Source organism: Phocoena phocoena, chromosome 4 (assembly GCF_963924675.1).
Source record: "Phocoena phocoena chromosome 4, mPhoPho1.1, whole genome shotgun sequence".
In the NCBI taxonomy this organism is placed as follows: Eukaryota; Metazoa; Chordata; class Mammalia; order Artiodactyla; family Phocoenidae; genus Phocoena; species Phocoena phocoena.
In genome coordinates this window covers 76,472,235-76,491,541 of record NC_089222.1, presented here as the reverse complement: position 1 = coordinate 76,491,541, position 19,307 = coordinate 76,472,235, and the positions used below count along the sequence as shown (strand labels likewise).

General features: G+C 47.8%; 1 protein-coding gene across 6 annotated transcripts in view; it reads left to right on the top strand.

The window, feature by feature from the left end:
• KALRN (kalirin RhoGEF kinase) overlaps positions 1-19,307 on the top strand; it is a 640,054-nt gene that overhangs the window by 206,511 nt on the left and 414,236 nt on the right. For all 6 annotated transcript variants that reach the window (XM_065877078.1, XM_065877079.1, XM_065877083.1 and 3 more), the window contains exons 4-5: positions 9,911-10,103; positions 13,471-13,983. In XM_065877078.1, coding sequence (XP_065733150.1) covers positions 9,911-10,103; positions 13,471-13,983 — 706 coding nt within the window. The remainder of the gene's footprint in view (positions 1-9,910; positions 10,104-13,470; positions 13,984-19,307) is intronic.

The following is a 19,307-nucleotide window of genomic DNA, read 5'->3' as shown; positions in this document are numbered from 1 at the left end:
GCCACAACAGTGAGAGTCCCGCGTACCACAAAAAAAAAAAAAAAAAAATGTTTTCAGGAAGACATGGGTACAGCGCAGTTCTAGGGAAAGTGCGAAGTGGGCAACTTCTTGGGGCTACTCTTCCTTCTGCCGTTTTCTGGTTTCTGTTTGCTTGTGGTAAACTGTCCGCACACTGTGGTAAGACTTCATCATCCCTCCAGGTCATCCTGCATTGCTGGGCCTCTTTGCTCCTGGGGGGCCAGAGCTGTGTGTGGCAGGGCCCTGCTGCCCTCGTGCAGCAGGAAGTCCTCCATCTGTCTTGTCCTTGCTGTCCCTCGCCCACTCCTCAGCGACCAGTCCAGCCCTCTACCCCAGTGTTCAGTTTGTCTCCTTCCCTGGACTACTTAGTGAATAGGTCTGATTTGAAAGCTACTTCTGCTCCGTCACTGCTCAAGTGCTGGGCCTTCGCGGGCCCCCAACACTAGGATTCTGACACCCTGTACACCGCAACTAGTACCAACTGAGCAGCCTCCAGCAACACACACTAAGCAGAAGCCCTTGTTGCCCCCTCCCCTGGTCTGCCGGCGTGGTGCTCATTGCCGATCGCTGCTCCCCCACCTGCCACCAGGATGGATCGGTGTTACATTTATTTCAGCAGCTGTTTCAAGTGAGAATCTGCCAGATATTCATAGGTATGGGGTAAATCTCAGGTGGCATCACGCGATTTGGGGTAAATGGGGTCAGGCCATCTCTGTGCCGCTGGAGTGAACAGGGTATTCCTCATTCCTGGGGAAGGAGCTTTAGCACTCAAAACAGTATATACCCTGAGCGTCCAAACCAGATTATTTGATGTCTCAGTTCCAGAGTTCTTGTGGCTTAATAGAAGACCTGAAATGGGCAGATTGACAACTGGATGTCTGACACAAATGGCCGGAACATCCACCCAACTGTGACTCTGAGCAAATTCCTTCCTCTGGAATTTGCTGCCCTCAGCTCTGAAATGAAGGATTAGCAGAAGTAAGCTTTAACGTTTCTTCAGGCTCAAGCATTCTGTTTCTCTCTGAGGCAAGGTAGCATGACAGATACTGGAATCGCACTAGATTCAAATATGATTTTACCTTCTTCTGGTGACTTTAGCAAGTTATTCAACCGCCCTTGGCCTCAGTTTCCTTAACTGTAGGGTGGGATAATAAGAGCAGCTACTTGTGAGTTTCATGTGAGGAATAAATAAGATAATGCATATAAACGCTTAGCAGGCATAGATTCTCATGTGCTCAATAAGATTAGCTTTATCATTAATATATGTTTATGTCCAATTTTAACTTAAAAAATGGCCACTCCACGTTTGGCTCTCGTTTTATATTTCTCTCCAGCTTAAGGTTTTGAGCTCCTCACGATTTAGAGCCAGGTCTGGCTGCTGGTCTCCTGCACGCTTATGACTTCACTGTGCCACTTCCTTACTGTAATGGAGAATCAGCCCCCATACAGGCTCTTTTCCACCTTAGGACCTTTGCATAGGCTGTTCCCTCTGCCTGCGTTATTCTTTCTACAGCGTTCCCTTAACTAGGTCCTTCTCATAGTTTTGGTCTTTGTTTATATGTCATCTCCTCATAGTGGCCTGACCACCTGATAAGTTGTTAAGACTTATCACAATTTGCATTTATTCTTTTTATCTAGCTAATGTCTTATGTCCATCTCTCCCGCTAGTGCCTAGCACTGGGCCAGCCACAAAGTAAGTGCTCAATAAATATTTGTTAGATGAATAAATTAATGAATTAATGGCTAATATATTTATAGGACACCATATTATTTATGTCATATTATTATATGACAGCATATTATTTATGAAGCCCCTTCATAACTAGGCTCTCATCATAAAGGCATATAAATCTCTGTAAGGGATACAGAAATTGATCAGCCAGAGCCTGGCTGTAGTTACCCCACGCATGACAGCTGCCGCGCAGAGTAAGCACGAGGTTATGGCAGTGCATGGGAAGAGCCCTTATCCCAGTGGGGATGGAGTGGGGTGGGGCAGGGGTCTGTCAGTGAGAGACTCCTTGGAGGACGAGGCATGTGAGTTGAGCTTTGTGAGTAGAAGTAGCCTAGGCAAAGATGGGGTTGAGGTGGGCAAGCCCACAGGCATAGAGGGATGAGAGGCCATAACACAACATCAGGACTAATAACGATGTTAATAGAGGTGTGGATAATATGCTGTTTGTTTTGGCAAGGGGAAGAGCAGGGAAGACCCCAGGGAGAAGGTGACCTTTGAATCTGACCCCTTAGCCAGATGATAATGGGAAGTATCCAGTGTGGTTCACTGATGTGGCCCGGATGGAATCCAGAGAGATGATCTGAGCTTCACTGAGCCAGGAGCCTGGGGAGGAGCTGAGGGAGCAGGGAAGTGGTACTTGGGTCCCTGAGGCCAGACCTGTAACCCAGGGTGAAGCCCTGGCGTGGGGTTGTCACCAACAGGTACTCTGCCCTGCTGTCCAGGTCCCAGAGCAACCTTTAGCTCGAGACACTGGTACCTTAATCCCTGCTCCCTGAGCTAAGGCCATTGAGTCTTCTGATGTGTGAAACAGGACTGGGAAATAACAGCGGCTAAGACAGAGGAGGCAGATCCACAGGCCAGCAAGCAGACAGGTCACGTGAGTATGTGAATGAAGGCACTGAAGGCTTCCTCCGAAGGCACTTGAAAGTGTTATAAACCACAGTAACAACTGTATCTAATAAAACTGCTTTGGGGGACTGGGTTTAACGGTGGGCTGCTAAATTGAGATCTCTGCCAGCATGTGGGGGGGGGGCGCTAGGAGTGCAGAGGGTCAGGGATGACATGCCTCTTCCTCATTGTCCACATGGAGGCCCTCCTGACCTGGGAACATCCTCACAGAGTTCTCAGCCCAGTGGGTCAGGAGATGGCTCTGGGGCATCAGATGTGGGCAGGACCCACAGGGACCCAGAGAGGCACCCATTAAATGAGGCTGCCAGGTCGGGTGTACGATAAGAAGTAGAGAGGGAAGCTCGGGAAGGCAGATCTCCAGCGGGCATCTGGTTGAGCATAGATAGCTATATTGGGAAGGGCAGCCGCCAGGCCCTTCAGGGAAAGTCTCTCTAGGCTCACAGAGGAGGAGCTCGGTCTTTGCAAAAAGAACCAGAGAAATGCACTTCGAGGCCGGAACTCCCACAAGCCTGGGCTTGCAATAAATGAGTCCCTTCAAGAGAGCATGAGGTGGGCTTCCCTGGTGGTGCAGTGGTTGAGAGTCCGCCTGCCGATGCAGGGGACACGGGTTCGTGCCCCGGTCCGGGAAGATCCCACATGCCGCGGAGCAGCTGGGCCCATGAGCCATGGCCACTGAGCCTGTGCGTCCGGAGCCTGTGCTCCGCAACGGGAGAGGCCACAGCAGTGAGAAGCCCGCGTACCGCACAAAAAAAAAAAAAAAAAAAGCATGTGAGGCTATGGAGAGAGAAACCCACTACTACTTTTGACAGACTCGTGTACAGCAAAGCTGTTGGCCCGCCTTGCAAGCATTGTTCTGACTGCACAGCTGTGTGCTACCTCCTGTTTATTAATGCCGGCCCTCATCTGATGTAGACAAAGTGTGTATCATTAAACTCTCACAAACCACACCTGTGAGCGTCTAGGTGTTGTCCTTGGATCACCTAGGGAGACTCCTGGGCCTCATCCCAGGCTGATTTTCATCAGAATATCTGAAAGGGGTCGCTGAAATCATCATTTTAAACAAGGGTCCTAGGTGATGATGAAGTCAGTAAAGTTCGAGAAGCATCGGCATCAAGTGGCACAAATGCTGTTTCGAGGTAGCACGGGCTTGCTGAGTGCAAACAGCCCCAGTGACGTGATGAACAAAAGAGTAAATGGTATAGAACTGAGTACAAGAACTATCTGGTCAGTCATCCAGTCACTCAGTATACATTATGTCCTGGGCCCGAGAGCCCCTGAGAGTCCATCAAACAGTTCACAGTTGGAAAGGACCGTAATTTATCACAGAGGTTGAGAAGCTGGCCAAGGGGGCCCAGGTCTCAAGCCCCAGTTGGGAAGCTAGTGGGGAAGGGGGGAAGGTGCCGTGGCTGCCTCTCTCTAAATCGGGGGGCATGGGAGATGGAGAGGGTCGCTCACCCTCCTTTCCCCTCCTTAGGTGGATTCGAAGGCCTGCTGCTCCAATCCTCACCATACACAATGCAAATTCTGCCCCTGAAAATTTAATTTGGGCTAAGAAATATCACTGAAAAGGTAAATAACCCAAAGGGAAAAGGAAGGCTGCCTGTTAGTTATGTTCCAGTGTAAATTGGTTTGCTGCAGCTGCTCCCCATGTGAGCACACTGAGTGAGAGGAAGGGAGGTCTGGGGGCATGGAGGCTTGGGGAAGAGGGGGGCTGGGGGCAGCCAAAGAGCAGGGTGTGGACCCTGGTTGTTTCTGGAGTCAGGGAGACAGGGCCAGGGGAGGTTGTGCACCAAATGCCACCTCTGATGATCCTGACACTTCCTCCCATCATCTCAGAGACCAACCAGGAAGACTGCTTCCCTGCTCCACCCATGTCCTGGGCCAGCACCCACTGGCACTGCCCTGACTAGCCGGACCAAGCCCTCTTAGCTGCCAAGAGCAATAGTTCTCATCTCAGCTCATGACCTACCTCTCTGCATCCTTTGACGCTGTAGTTCCTCCTTGAAATCCTCTCCTCCCTGATTTCTTTTCCACTCCTCTTCCGGTTTTATCTAACTTCTCTGCATTTGTTCCTCAGGCTCATCTCCTTTCTTCTCTCATCTCTTAAAATTGATACGCCCATCAGTTCTATTCTGGACTCAGAAGAAGGTTCTTTTCATCTTACGTGTCTTCACTGGGTGACCTCACCCACTTCTGTGCATGTCTCCTGCCACAGTTCATGGATTTATTCGTTCAGCAAGTGGTATCGAACACCTACTATGTGCCAGGCACAGTATGACGCCCAAGTCAAAATTTACAACCCAGATTCCTCTTTTAATCTCCAGACTATATTTCACATTGCCTTCAGAATTTCATATATGTATGAAATTTGTGTATGTATGACTGTGGCTCTGTTTCTTGAGGCAGCGATTCAGGTACAGATGATTTATTAAGGGCATGATCTTTAGGAAAGACCCATAAGGGAGTCAGAGGAGCAGAGTAGGAAGGGGCAGGACTGAGCAAGGCTGTGGTCTCAGGTGAAATCTAGCTGGAGACTGACTGGGGGAGTGAGAAGGCTCTGGAGCATAAGTCACACTTCAGAGTTACCCCGCCTTGAGGGAAAGGCACCCTTGTATAAGAGAAGCACTGGCCCCCCTGGGGCGGGGGTATATAACTGCCCAGCATCCTTGAAGTGCAGCCAAAGTAAGTCTCCTGACATGGTCTCAGGCATAAGATTGCCTGCAAAGGTCGTCTGGATCATAGGGTGATGCTGCACACGTATGGAGCTGGGGGCTGGGCACAGTGGTCAATAAAGAGGCCCTGGCGGGGACACCAACTATGTCTCCTCCAGCAGCTAAGACTCACGTAGTACAGATCCGTGCCCGGCACCATTGTAAGTGCTTTATGTGTATTAACAAACTTAACCTCTATGGTAACCCTGTAATGTAGTTACTATTATTCACATTTTACAGTACAGAGGTTAAAAGTAACTTGCCCAAGGTTTCTTGATAGGTAAATGATGGAGCCAGGATTCAGACCGAGGAGGGTTGGCTCTAGATTCCATACCCTTAACTACCACTCCTCCTTCCTCCGTGTATTGAGTCTTAGCCTGGCCCAGGCACTGTGGGTAGTGAAATCAGTACAAACAGCCCTGCCTTCATCGAGGTTACTTTCCAGTGAGGGAAAATGGACAATAAATGAATAAGTAAAATACATGACCCAAATGGTACGAAGTGCTAAGGAGACCAATAAGTCAGGGAAGGGAGGTAGGGAGTGCTAGGTGACAGTGCAGCTATAAATCGGGTGGCCCAAGGAAGACTTCACTTAAGAGGCATTTTAGTCCAAAGGAGGAGGTTTCTCTGCTTCTGTTCTCCTGCTCAGTCTGCTTGACCCTGGTTTACTCTCCCTCTGCCCAGCTGCAGGGTAACCTTCCCAAATCACTTGCTCACGTTCCATCCCTGAATGACACCCTTCAGTGGTTCCTGATTGCCCTTAGGATAAATGCACCGCTTCTGCCATGGTACAAGAAGCGTCCTGACTTGAGGCCTGCTTCCACTCCTGCCTCTTCTCTGGAGGCCCTGCTTCTACCATTGCAATGCCCGGGCCGGGCAGGAGTACAAATGGAAACCCACATACCCTATATCTAAATATTGAAAATTAATACAGCAAGCTAACGAACTGTTAGATAAAATGTGTTCTACCCTACCACCTTGACAAACAGATCTTCATAGCGACCTAGGAGGCCAGCTTCAGATTCAGATTTGTTGGACTCCTGAGTTCCATGCTAGAACTCGGCAGTACAGGGAGCTCTGCCTTCAGCATGCATGTTTTAGCCACATCCTTACAAATAGCAGCTCTTTGCCGCCCCTCAGGCCGAGGTGCTCATACTGGTGGCGTTCCTTACCCTTGAGGAATTGGACTTGGGAGAGAGGCACACATGGGCCAAGGAAGCAGGTAAAGACCTTTGAGCTGAGAATTTTAGGGTTTCGGGTACAAGGAACTTGGTCTAGAAAAGGATGGGGGCAGCATGGTCTCTTTCTGTCAAGTGTCCTCGTTCCCTGGGGGGAGGGTGTGCAAGAGGAGGGTCGGAGCCCAGAGGAGGGCTCTCTGAAGCATTCAGACAGCAGTTCCTCATCCCTCTTTGCCTCTCACCTCTGGGCCTACACCGAAGTGAGTTACTTGAACTTTCTGAGTATGCCATGCTCTTTTGCTTCTGTGATTTTCTGATTGTGCAGACTGCAGAGTAGAGGTCATCCACTTGGATTCTTTGCCCTAATTCCCCCCATCTCCTATGAGCTCCCTAATCTCGTCCCCTCATCATGACCCTTCCCCCCACACCCAGTCACAAAAACACCACACGTAGTGGCAACATGGTGGGTCACATTATATAGTGACCTGAGCTTGGGCTTTTGGAGTCAGTGGTCCAGGTTTTGACTCTGTGCTAGGTACTTACCAGTCATGTGACCTTAGGCAAATTCTGTCCCTCAGTGTCATCATCTCTTACAGGGTGATAACCATGCCAGGTTTATCCATCATGAGGATAAAATGAAATAACGTATGTCAGGTGCCCAGCCACCATCCCTGGCACAATAAGTATGCGATGAAAAGTTCTTTTCCCTCCTCCAGCTATGTTCCTTGTTTCAAACCATAACAGAAAGCACCTTGGTAGATTAGCTGTTTTCACAGAAAGATGCCAATTAGGTTATCTCTCAGCATTCAGCCCCTGGGCCTCTTTCCCCATCTCCTGAGCTAGTGAGAACTTCCTAGAGAGAATTAGTACCTTATTTCTCTTTTAGTTGTCAGAAGTCATTTGTTAATAGAGTGTAAGCTATTCTTGATGACCACATTTAGATACTGGGATAGTCAAGCTCCAGCTCTTGGTAGCAACAGTGACTCTTTGTTGTTAGGGACAAGGTTTCGTCATGTCAGCACAATTATGGTGACAGCGATGGAGCCTGAGGAGCAGGTGAGCAAGGAAGTCGGTCATCTCTAAGGGAAGGGAAGACCCACAGTTACCGTGCAGTGCCTGGCATAAGTGCGTGTGCAACAAATGTGAGTCAGGCTAAATGAAACTAAGCTCAGTGAGAAAAGCCATTAAAGTGCCATAGAAAAATAGATAAAAGAAATGGTCAGGTTAAGTCACGGAAGAAATTCTTATAGGCCGATAAGCTATAGCCAGTAATCAAAGGAATGCAAATTTAAATGTAATGCCATATTTTTCTTGGAAAATTGGCAAAGATTTAAAAAATTCAGTGACCAGACGAGGATACTGTAAAGGGGCAGCGGTGGGTACTCTCAGCGTTGCTGGTAGATATATAAGCTGATGTGCCCTTCTGTAAAGCAGTAATGAGGATGATTTAAAAAGCTGTGGTGTAGGTATTAGATAGACTATGTGTCATTAAATATAACTGTTTCAAAGAACTGTTAGACATGAGAAAAAATTCTGTGTTACAATGAAAGGTAGAACACTATATGGTATACAAATTACATGTACAAAAAAGACTGGAAGGAAATAGGCCTGAGTATTATAAATCCCTACCATTAGTATCTCTTATACAGACTTTTGAATATTCTAACTCTTCTATAATTACTGGGTATTTTCTCATAATGGGAAAGAAATTCTGTAATTTAAGAAAAAGGCACATTGGTTTCAGACAATAAGGTAGAGAGAATTATTTATGGAAGACCCTGGCCACTTACTGACTCAATAAGTGTCAGAGAAGAAGAGGTAACCCCTTTCCTTTGGGATATAGGATTTGTGGAGAAACAAAAGGCTCAGCTTTCCCCCTTGCTGAGTCTAATCCTTTGTGTCAACAAGAAGAAATGGAAAGAGTGTCTCTCCTCACCTGGGGAGTTTCCTGTGTAACTGGGAGGCCCAGTAAACTGCCTTATGCTTGAGACATTCGCACAATCACAGGAGCTGTGGTCTCTTCAAAAGTCTGTGACATTTTCATCACTGGCTGAGATTTGAGAATGAAGCCTGAAACGGGGTTTTGTTTCCTTTTGTAGCCTAAATCCTCCCATTGTGGCCTTACCTCCAGTAGCTATAAGCGATTGGTGGGTGGTGGTGCACGACTGTGGGGCATGCAACATGCACGGGGCTTTAAGCTAGTACAGTCTGGGTAATAGGAAATTAAGCCAAACAACCTAAGGAAATGCTACACCAGTATTTATATAAACATGTGAATTAACCAAAGTCTATTTTGAGTTAGAAAATAAATACACAGGTTAAATAAATGAAGGATAGAAGGAAAGCCCTCTAACTACCAAAGCATAGACTTTCTTCCAAATTGAGGTGTTATAACTGTTTTGATCTTCGGTTTTTTTTTTTTTCTTTCAATTCTTAGGAGTTATAAAGTTCAAGTGTTTAAATAAACTTTGCTACTTAATTAAGTTATGTAGCAACATCTTGATTCACTTAGCCCGATTAGTTTCTGGTTTTCAAGTTGGTCACTGTCACTTCATCTGGCCTTGATTTCAAGAGTAGTCTCCCCTGTCTTAACTTCCTGAAATGTGCCTTTTTATACCCTGACTCTTATAATGGAAGTACATGAGACAACGGGACCACATCCACTGTCTAATCAGTCCCACCCTTGGCCATCTGAGAGTAATCAGCATGGCTTGGCAACCTGAGTTTTTCAAAGTTGACATACAATTTGAACTACAAGTAATACATCTTAAATACAATGATGTTATCAATACCTTGTGTACCATCTCTAATCAATTGGTAGAAGTGGCCTAGACCCCTTTATTGAAAAAGATTCTTTGGCCCAGGTTGGGTTCAGTGGTAAATCATAGCAGTGGCTGCCATTGATGTGGGCCCGGGGAAGGACAGCGTTCATGCCAAGGACTTTCCATCGCAGATCTAAGGGCAGCAGCATCCCTCACTCTAGAGAGTTTGTATTCAAATGGAGAAAATATGATTCAACCCAGGAGCAAGAGAGAGAGACAAGAATTAAAAGAAAATCAAACATAGTAGTGAATACCGAAACTGTAAACGTCCCAACAAGTGCAATTGACTACAGGGAAAGCTGAGTTACTTGCTAAGTGCTGGGAGAAGGCAGATGCCCTTGGTCAGATGGGGTTAATCTCGAAAGGTTTTCTGAGTCAGTACATTTTGAGTTGGATTGCAAGGCAGCCAGGAGACCTGGCGTGAAGTTGGAAGGTTGGTCCAGATAAAGAGGAATGCAGGTTTCCAGGTGCTTTTTGACTGTGTACTCCAAAGTCTCAACAGCCCAGAGTGACCGTGCCTGACCTCTGACCTCCCCACAGTGAGGACGTGTGCAAACGTGGCTTCACCGTCATCATCGACATGCGGGGTTCCAAGTGGGACCTCATCAAGCCCCTTCTCAAGACGCTGCAGGAAGCCTTTCCAGCCGAGATCCATGTGGCCCTCATCATCAAACCCGACAACTTCTGGCAGAAACAGAAGACCAACTTTGGCAGCTCCAAATTCATCTTCGAGGTGAGGCCGACCTCTCTCCTAGCTCCCGTTTTCCTTCCCCTTCTGCCACCCACCCATTTCTCACCTGCACTTCTCCACCTTCCTACCATCCCCAACATGTCAGGGGCTGGTAATTCAGGATTCCTTGGCCACTGTGGCCTTGCCAGTCAGAGTCTCAGAAGGAATAAGAGGCTCATGCGATTGTCCCAAGGGCACAGTCATTAGTCAGTCCTGTTACTACTGGTGAGTATAAATCAGAGCAATTGTTTCTGGGGGGCAACTTTGTAATTTGGGTCAAATGCCTTAAAAAGAGTTTTATATCCACTGATCTCTCAATTCTCATTCTAGGAAAATATTTTTAATATAAAAATTAAAACAGAAAGGTGAAGAACTAATGATAACTATAAACAAAAAATGTCTACAAGGGTATTCATCACAGTGTTTTTTGCAATAATATAAACATGTATACACAAATATTTATATATATGCATATCTATACATGCACATATGTATAGTTCATATCCTAAATATCCATTAATTTTGGCAGCATTAATACACAAATACTATGAAGCCATTAAAAATCATATTTAGAACAATAGTGTCATTGAAAAATGCGCATGATATATTGTTTTTAAAAAGACAAGTTGTAGGGCTTCCCTGGTGGCGCAATGCAGGGGACACGGGTTCGAGCCCTGGTCTGGGAAGATCCCACATGCCACGGAGCAGCTAAGCCCGTGTGCCACAACTACTGAGCCCGCGTGCCACAACTACTGAAGCCCGTGAGCCTAGAGCCCATGCTGCACAACAAGAGAAGCCACTGCAGTGAGAATGCTGCACAGCTCAACGAAGAGCAGCCCCCGCTCGCCGCAACTAGAGAAAGCCCACACACAGCAACGAAGACCCAACACAGCCAAAAATAAATAATTTTTTTTTAATTTAGGAAAGAAAAAGACTTTATAAAACAGTACGGGCAATATAATCTGAAGTTGGTTTTTAAGAATATAGTATATGGAGAGGAAGACTGAGAGATACATGAAAATGGTTAACAGTGCTTTATTTGAGGTGGCTGGATTATGTTTTTCTACTTTCTTTTGACAATTTTGTGTTACTTTTATACTCAGCGAAAACATGTTTTTTAACTTGATTTTTCTAGAGGCCATATGTGTCCCCTGAGAATTTTTAATGACAACACATTAAATCAATGATTTAGGAACCTTTGTTCCAGCCAAATCCAAGCTGTTCTCCTTTCTCGGAACTCTGGCCCCCATCTGCAAGAGGACGAACCCTGTGTACGTGTGTGTTGGGAAGGCAGACCTGCTCTTAATCTAGCAGCAACTTCTCATTCCAGATGTTTGTCCCCAGGGGCCGGGAGCACCTTTGTGTGGGGTGGTGGCCCCAACAGGTTGTGGTTTGAGCACAGCAACCTGACCACCTGAGAGGCAGTTCTCTGTGTAAATAACACGAGAAATTTGACTTGGTGTAAGAACAGTTAACTCTCATGCTCCCCCAGAACCCCTTCCCAATGCTAGGAGTCCTGTAGGGAAATAAATGCTTTGTGTAATTTTGGTTTGTTTGTACAGAAGCGGTGACAACAGGCCTATAAATTTATTAGCTGAAGCGACCGGAAACAATCTTTCCAAGTCTTGAAACTTTTGCTTCAGCCTAGCTGCCCAGTATTTCCCATCTCCCTGCACCTCCTTCACCCCAAATTGAGCACGCTTGTCTTTGCCTCCTAAACAAGAAGAGCAGGAGACAGAGGTGGGGGCTTCCCACTCGGAAGAATATTTATGACGTAGTGTTTTATAAAGAGCAGATGCAGTACTTAGTGCAGACCGAGATGGTGGGTGCTACAGAGATGAGAGTCCAGGCTTGTTCAATGGCAGATACTTAATGAATAGTTAGTGAATAATCACGGGAGACTTCCTGGAAGTGGTAAACTTTGAGCCAAATTCAAAGGGGAAAGGGCTGTAACACAGGGCTTTTCAGGGTTTAATGCACAGATTCTCCTGGGGATCTTGTGAAATACAGATCCTGACCCACAAGGTCTAGGTGGGGCCTGAGATCCTGCATTTCTAACAAGCTCCCAGGTGGTGCCAATGTTGCTGGTTTGAGGGCTGCATTTTCAGTTGCAGGGATCTAGATCAGCAGAGGTTTGTGCCACTGGTTGCACAATAGGAGCTTTTAAAACTACCCATGCCCAAGCTCCAGTCCAGGCTAACTAAATCAGAGTTTCTAGGGGTGGGGCTTGAGCATCAGTGTCTTTTTTAACTCCCCAAGGGACTCTGATGAGTTTGAGAACCCCTGTTTCAGACACAGGCAGCTCCTTTCTGTGCCTCTGGAAGGAGATAGAAGGAAAAGGGAGAAGAGGAGGCGATGCCCAGAGAGCAGCAAGACAGAGGGAGACGAACTGCTTTTAAGGGTTCCGGTAAGGATGCAGCCTTCAGATCATCCTGACGAGCACTCACAGGGACTGAGCACGAGCTCCACGCTGGTGCCCTCGGCGCTTTACACACCGTCAGGTTTAATTCCAGCACAGCCCTAGGAGAAAAGCATTATTATCTCCATTATACAGAGGACGAAACAACGGCTCTGCGAACTTAGTTTGCCCAGTTCACACAATTAGTAAGTGTAGGGCTGGACCCTGAATCCAGATTATTTCTCTAGTAGCCTCTCCTTCTCCAGCAGAGAGAATCAAGAAATCCTGTAGGAAAGAAACAATCTTTCTTGGTACGTCGGGGTGGTTGCCTGTGCCGTCATTTGCTGCTCTGTGTCCTGGAGACAAACATTCTCCACTCTGCTCTCCAAGAGTCTGTGGGGCTCAGAGAAAGCCGAGGGCCCAGGCTCCCTGTCCCCCGAGCCCTGTTTGTTCACTGCATCAGAGCAGGGCAGCTGCTTGTGGGAAGAGGCAGGAAGATCGCCTCTGAGACCCTTGCAGCCCAAGACTGACCCATACTGCTTAATCCAACCATGAGGATATCCTAGGTTTTAAAGCTATTGAGAACTAGACCCCCTAAAATTCGATTCAGTCTGTTCTTCCAGCTTCTGATTCTAGCATGCTGAGCCGTGTTGTGGCAGACTCGGGGATGGGAAGGAGGAAGATGAGGGCAGTAGAACATAAAGGCAGTCTTCCCTTCGATGGCAAATGGTGAGCAGGCGGAGAGGCTCTTTGAACCAGTAAGCCGGTCTTTTGAAACTGCCTATCTTAGCTGACCAGGGGGCTGCCTGCTCTCCCATTTGCCCTTTCCCAGGCAGGCTGTGGTCATTATTATATGGACTTATCTCGGCCTCTCCCCTTGACTTTCTCTCTTCTGCCTACGGCTGCCCTGGGGTCTTCCCCTGACTTGCCCCAGCATCACTGAGTCTCCCTCTCTGTGTCTGCCCATCCCAGACGAGCATGGTGTCCGTGGAGGGCCTCACGAAGCTGGTGGACCCCTCCCAGCTGACAGAGGAGTTTGACGGCTCCCTGGACTATAACCACGAGGAGTGGATCGAGCTGCGGCTCTCCCTGGAGGAGTTCTTCAACAGTGCCGTGCATCTGCTGTCACGCCTCGAGGACCTGCAGGAGATGCTGGCCCGCAAGGAGTTCCCCGTGGACGTGGAGGGCTCGCGGCGGCTCATCGACGAGCACACACAGCTCAAGAAGAAAGTGCTCAAGGCCCCTGTGGAGGAGCTGGACCGGGAGGGGCAGCGGCTGCTGCAGTGCATCCGCTGCAGCGACGGCTTCTCAGGGCGCAACTGCATCCCGGGCAGCGCCGACTTCCAGAGCCTGGTGCCCAAGATCACCAGCCTCCTGGACAAGCTGCACTCCACCCGGCAGCACCTGCACCAGATGTGGCACGTGCGCAAGCTCAAACTGGACCAGTGCTTCCAGCTGCGGCTCTTCGAGCAGGATGCTGAAAAGGTAGGAGGGTGCCGGCCAAACCTGAGCAGGGCTGGGGTGGGGGGCATACGTAGCTTTCTAGGGCGAATGACGGAGACTGCTAGTCCAACATTTTAAAGCTCCTCTTGTGGAGTGTTTATGTGCCAGGTATTGTTCTGTGCACCTTGTGTAAATTAACTTATTTTAATCTGGCAAGAGTCCTATGAAGTAGGTGTATTATCATCATCCCATTTTACAGATGAAGAAACTGAGAGGCGAAATAACTCGGCCAAACTAGGAGGTGCAGCCCGGCTGCAGAGTCCATGCTTTTGCACTGCTGGACGCCGCCCCTCTCAGGGCGTGCAGTGCGTAGTTCAAGCCGGCTGAGCAACAGGAGTGACAATGCTGTTACCAGCCACAAAAACATGACTTAGCGGTTGCTGCCCTGCAGCGTATTTGACTATTGACAAAGCACTTCCGCATACAGTCTTATTTAGTCTGCGCAGCCCTTTGGTCCTTTGAGGTGGCTGATGGTGGGTGTTATTTGATCTCAGGGCCACAATGGCAGACTTGACACAGGAACCCAGCTGTCTTCCATCTGAAGTCCAGGGCTCTCTTCCTCCATACCACTGCTTTCTGGAGGTTTTCCCTCAGCTGCTGCACCCTTTGTCGAGCAAGATATTTTTCCAGCAGGGAATTTTCAAAGCTTTCCCCTTATCAGGGAGATATGAGAAAGTGAAAAAGGAAAATACCATACGGCGCCTCTTTGCTGAGAATGCAAACGTGTCTTCTCTAGACGCTCTCCAAGCTAAAGAAGAGAGTTTACTGTTACATGCACTTTAAGAAGAGTGAAAGGGGCTCTCCTACCCGTTTTCTGAGAATAACACATTTAAATGCACAATACCACTCGTAGGAATACCATGACTCTCAGTAACCCGTGAGTTTTACAGACAGCGTCTGAAATAATGGTTTTGTGTCTTTTAAGAGCCCCTATTGAAAATGTCTCTAGGTAGTTTAAGTGATGAAATCGGGATATAAAATGATATAATTATGATCCCAGTTTATGTAAGTGTGCTAGCATAAGTATAGCTGGAAGAAAATTCACCACAATATTAATAGTTTTGATTTCTAGGGGCAAGGCTTATGCTTGATTTTAATCTCTCTGCATAAATTTTCTGTGCTTTCCAATCTTTTATCATTTATAATCACATGAAAATCAATAGGTATAATTTTAAAAGAGTGTATGGCCCCTTTCTACAACAGAACTTTTGAACATCATTTAAGCCAGAGTTTGGAAGAGACATGCATGTAAAGGAGTTTTTGCACAACTTCAGGAGCTGCAAGGTTTCCTCTGGCCTTCAAGAGGGCTGTTTGCCCAGTGGCCGGGCAGCCTGGGTCTGACCCTGGCCTGGCCTGGGTTGGGGGTTGCGGGCACTTGGACTACAGAATCCCCATCTCATATCCAAGTTAGGAGAGACACCAGGTCAGGAGCCAGCTGCTCTGCAGACCCAGAGGCAGGTACTTTGGCTCTTGTGACCAATGTTGGAAGGGTTTGGAACATTTCTTTTTCACTTGAGGTCTCTTCTGCTCTGCGGCAGGAGATCTGCTTTGCATCCTGGCCTGAGTGCCTGTTTCAGTGAGCCGGGACAGAAGAGGAGGTAGGGGACTTAGGTCTGCCTAGATGTGTCTGAGTTTGAGGCGCTTCACTGCATCCTTCAAGTTCAGGAAATGGGAAGCCAACGTAGGGCACAGACAGTGCCCATCTCCAAAACAAAACAAAACAAAACAACATAACATACCTTAGCCCCAGAAGCCCCAAGGGAGGGAAGGCTGACCTAGAGTCAGCCGAGTGCCAACCAGCCAAGCAGTAGTTGTTGCCACACGTATATCCTCTCAATTCATGCTCGTGAGAATTGTATGGTATATTATTATTCCTAATTCACAGTGGAGGAAATGGAAACTCAGAGAGATGAAACGACTTGCCCAAGATCACACTGCCAGTTGGACAGAGCCAGTATTTTGTCTGTCTCCAAAGCCCACCCAAGCTCTTATCCAATAACCCCACTATGCCACCACTCCTAGGGTCTGCCTCACGCTACCACGGAATGCTGTAGCCCCTGAGTCCCCTGGCCCATGATGACTCTAGGGAAAATCTCAGATCCCATCTTCTAACGCTCATATGACAGCAGGGGCCCTTAACCTTTCTGTGCTCTGGACCCCTTTGGTCTGGTGAAGCCTATGGACCCCTTCTCAGAATAATATTTGTAAATGTACAAAATAACATACAGGCTTGGAAAATAATTTTTGAAGTACAGTTATTAAAATTTTTAAGTATAGCAACATATGTACTTCTTTAGGAACATGTTAAACAACAAGATGGACTTGAAGTCTTATAACTACCATAATTTTGAAGTAGTGATGACCGTAACTGACATTTCAGGACAAACAGCCCTGATATGATATGAGAATGTGTGTGTTTCTATTGATGTCAGAGGCCCAAGTATTGGTAACATTAATGAAGTATGTTGCCTCTGTTCATAATGGAAGAGGATGCTCTATTTTAGTTAGAGATGAGTAAAAATAAAGGCGTATTTTTTCCCTGTTCAAATCCATGATCCTTGAATTCTCTGCATGGACTGTAAGTCAGGATCTGTGCTCATACCTTAAAAAGACGTGTATGTGCATGCGTGTTTGTGCACGTGTGTGTGTGTGTGTGCGTGCGCGTGTGTAGAGGGGGAGGGGTGGGGGAGAGAATATCTAAAACAAAACAGAGGGAGTAAAAGGCCGTTGGGAAGAGGGCAGCCCAGGAATATTTCGGTATTGAGTCAGTGGCGAAAATACTGCTCAGGCTTGACCCGGCTGCCACAGAAATGTGCTGGGTGAGGGGCAGGGGAGGAAAACAGTCCTTTTAAATTGCTTCAAGATTAATTTAAAATATCTGTGCAGAGCTAAGTGCCTCAGCCCTTGACTTATTTGGTGTTTTGGAAAGGGGGTGAGGAGGGTGGTGGCTTGGGTAAGAGTTGTGTGTGCATATCCTCATCTAAACAAGGGCCTGAGGAAATAGTTCCTGCATGAGCCACGTCTTAGCCTCCTCTCTGGTGGGAGGCTTGTCGGAGGCCTTTAATTCCAGATCTGGGAAGCTCTTGGCAATTGGAGGAGTCTGATGATCACCCAGCTTCTATTTTTGTAAAGGGGTGGGCACAGCGTCTCCCTTCTGGCCCTGTGGGTGACAGCTTCTTTCCCAGGCCTTAAATAATGGTCAGTGCTCCCCATTTACCAGCTGGCCTTGGGAAGTGAAACAACCCCTCCCCACCTTCCCCTGACCTCCGCAATGACCCTATGCATGCATCCCTCATCTTGGGGGTGGCGGGGAAGGAGCCTTTCTCTCTCCCAATTAAACATTTAGGGAGGAGGGATGCTGTTTTGCAGATAATTCATAAAGCAGAACACCCATTCATTTAATAAACTTCTGCTGAGCAGCTGTCATGAGCCCAAAACAAGGCACTTGGATAAAGATGAGTGAGCCAGAGTTTCTGTCTTGGAGCAGCAAGTTGTCATCAAGTCCTATTTATTATTACTTATGTCTGCTGTGTGCACCTCACTGTCCTAGGCACAGCCTCTGTGCTTAGGGAGTTTTCAGAGGAGGGGAATATTGCAGCTCAGGAATGACAGGAAAGCCTTAATGAGCGATTTGTGGGAGGGTTGGGTAATTCAGAGGTGATTCAAGTAACGCACAATGCACTTTGTTGGAAGATGTGCACCGCTGCCTGGGCCCTGGGCCCTGTGCCCTGTGCCCTCTGGTCTGTAACTAATGGGCCTGTCCTCCACTGTGTTCACAGAACACAGGCCAGTCCCTCCTCATTAGTCAGGCGCAGATTATGGCTCTCTTTGCAGCTCCGTTTCACAGCCAGTTGCCCCCAATGCTGCAGTGCACCCTGTGTGATGAAGGTGTCTGCCCTGCAGTCACATCCCATTACAGGAGAGAAGGGAGGCCTCTTTCCCATTAGGGGGCAGTTTGTGGTATTAAGCATCATTAAGTAGACTCGTTGTAGATGTCCCCTTGGGAAAGGGAAGGATGGGTGCTGCTCAGTGGAGGGTCTTCCCTAGCTTCCTCCCCCTTCCTGGGTGCCTGGGGCACATCTTAGGATGGTAGAACTGGAAGAGACCTTGAGATGTAAAAGTTTACCTCCCATGCACTGTAAGAAACCCAGCCTTGTCATCCTGATGCCGGCCGTTGTGACCTCCTGCTGCCCATCTATGTGCCAATGCCAATCATAAGTATCAGAAAGTACCAAAGCTGCTGCACCATCCGCCTTCTAATTGGGGGAAGGCCCACAATCTTCCAGTCTTTGTAGGGAAGGAGAAGTGCTTAGAAGGGCTCTGGGGCATAACTAGACTTAACTGATGGAGGAACATTTGTCTACTTCGCTTCCGAATAAAGGAGGCTGTACTGGTGTTTACCTGGGAGTCCCTCTAATCTTGCCCAAAGCCCTTCTGGAAAGAGAGAGTATAGTCCCACTTCCTGTAAGAGAAGCCCCTGTGAAAGAATGAGCACAGCTGTCCGGTGGGTTTCCAGTATTGGAATTATGCTGATTATCAGTTCATACAGCGTGTTGTGCTTGTTTCATGTGGGACACATCCAAGGCAAGATCTTTAGCACCACACTTGGGAGGATATCTAGGTGCCCACCTCCTCCGTGACCAAGGTACCTGCCCAGATGAGAACCTCTCATTTGCTTAGAGGGCCCTGGCCTTGATGGCTGCCCTCACCACGCCACCTGTGGGAAAGCTCCCTTTGGAGAACCTAATTTTATTTTTTTTATTTTGTTTTATTATATTTTTATACCACAGGTTCTTATTAGTTATCCGTTTTATACATATTAGTGCATATCTGTCTATCCCAATCTCCCAGTTCATCCCACCACCACTACCATCCCTGCCCCCCGTCCCCCTCTTTCCCCCCTTAGTGTCCATACGTTTGTGGAGAACCTAATTTTAAATGTCTTCCTGCATATTCATCCTTGCATGGTGAAAGTCTGTTCACACCCACAGGTGCCGTGTCCGTGCTGGAATGGAGCCGTGTGAATGGGGGTTCGGATGTGTCCTGGGGTGCCACTTACCACTCGGGAGGCTGCAGGCACGTCTTCAACCTCTGACCCCCGGTTATGTTCCCAACAAAACAAAGAGGAAGAGTTTGGGCTAGCTCAGTGTCTTTCGACTTTTTCCTGATTGCACAGGGCACTGTTCTCGTGTCAGTCCTCTCTGTCTGTGAAAATGTGTCTCAGTGGGGGAGGTGGGGTGGGAGCGTGTGCGTGTGGTCGTGGTGGTGAGGGCTTGGTGGTGGTCGAGAATAGGCTTGTCAGGGGG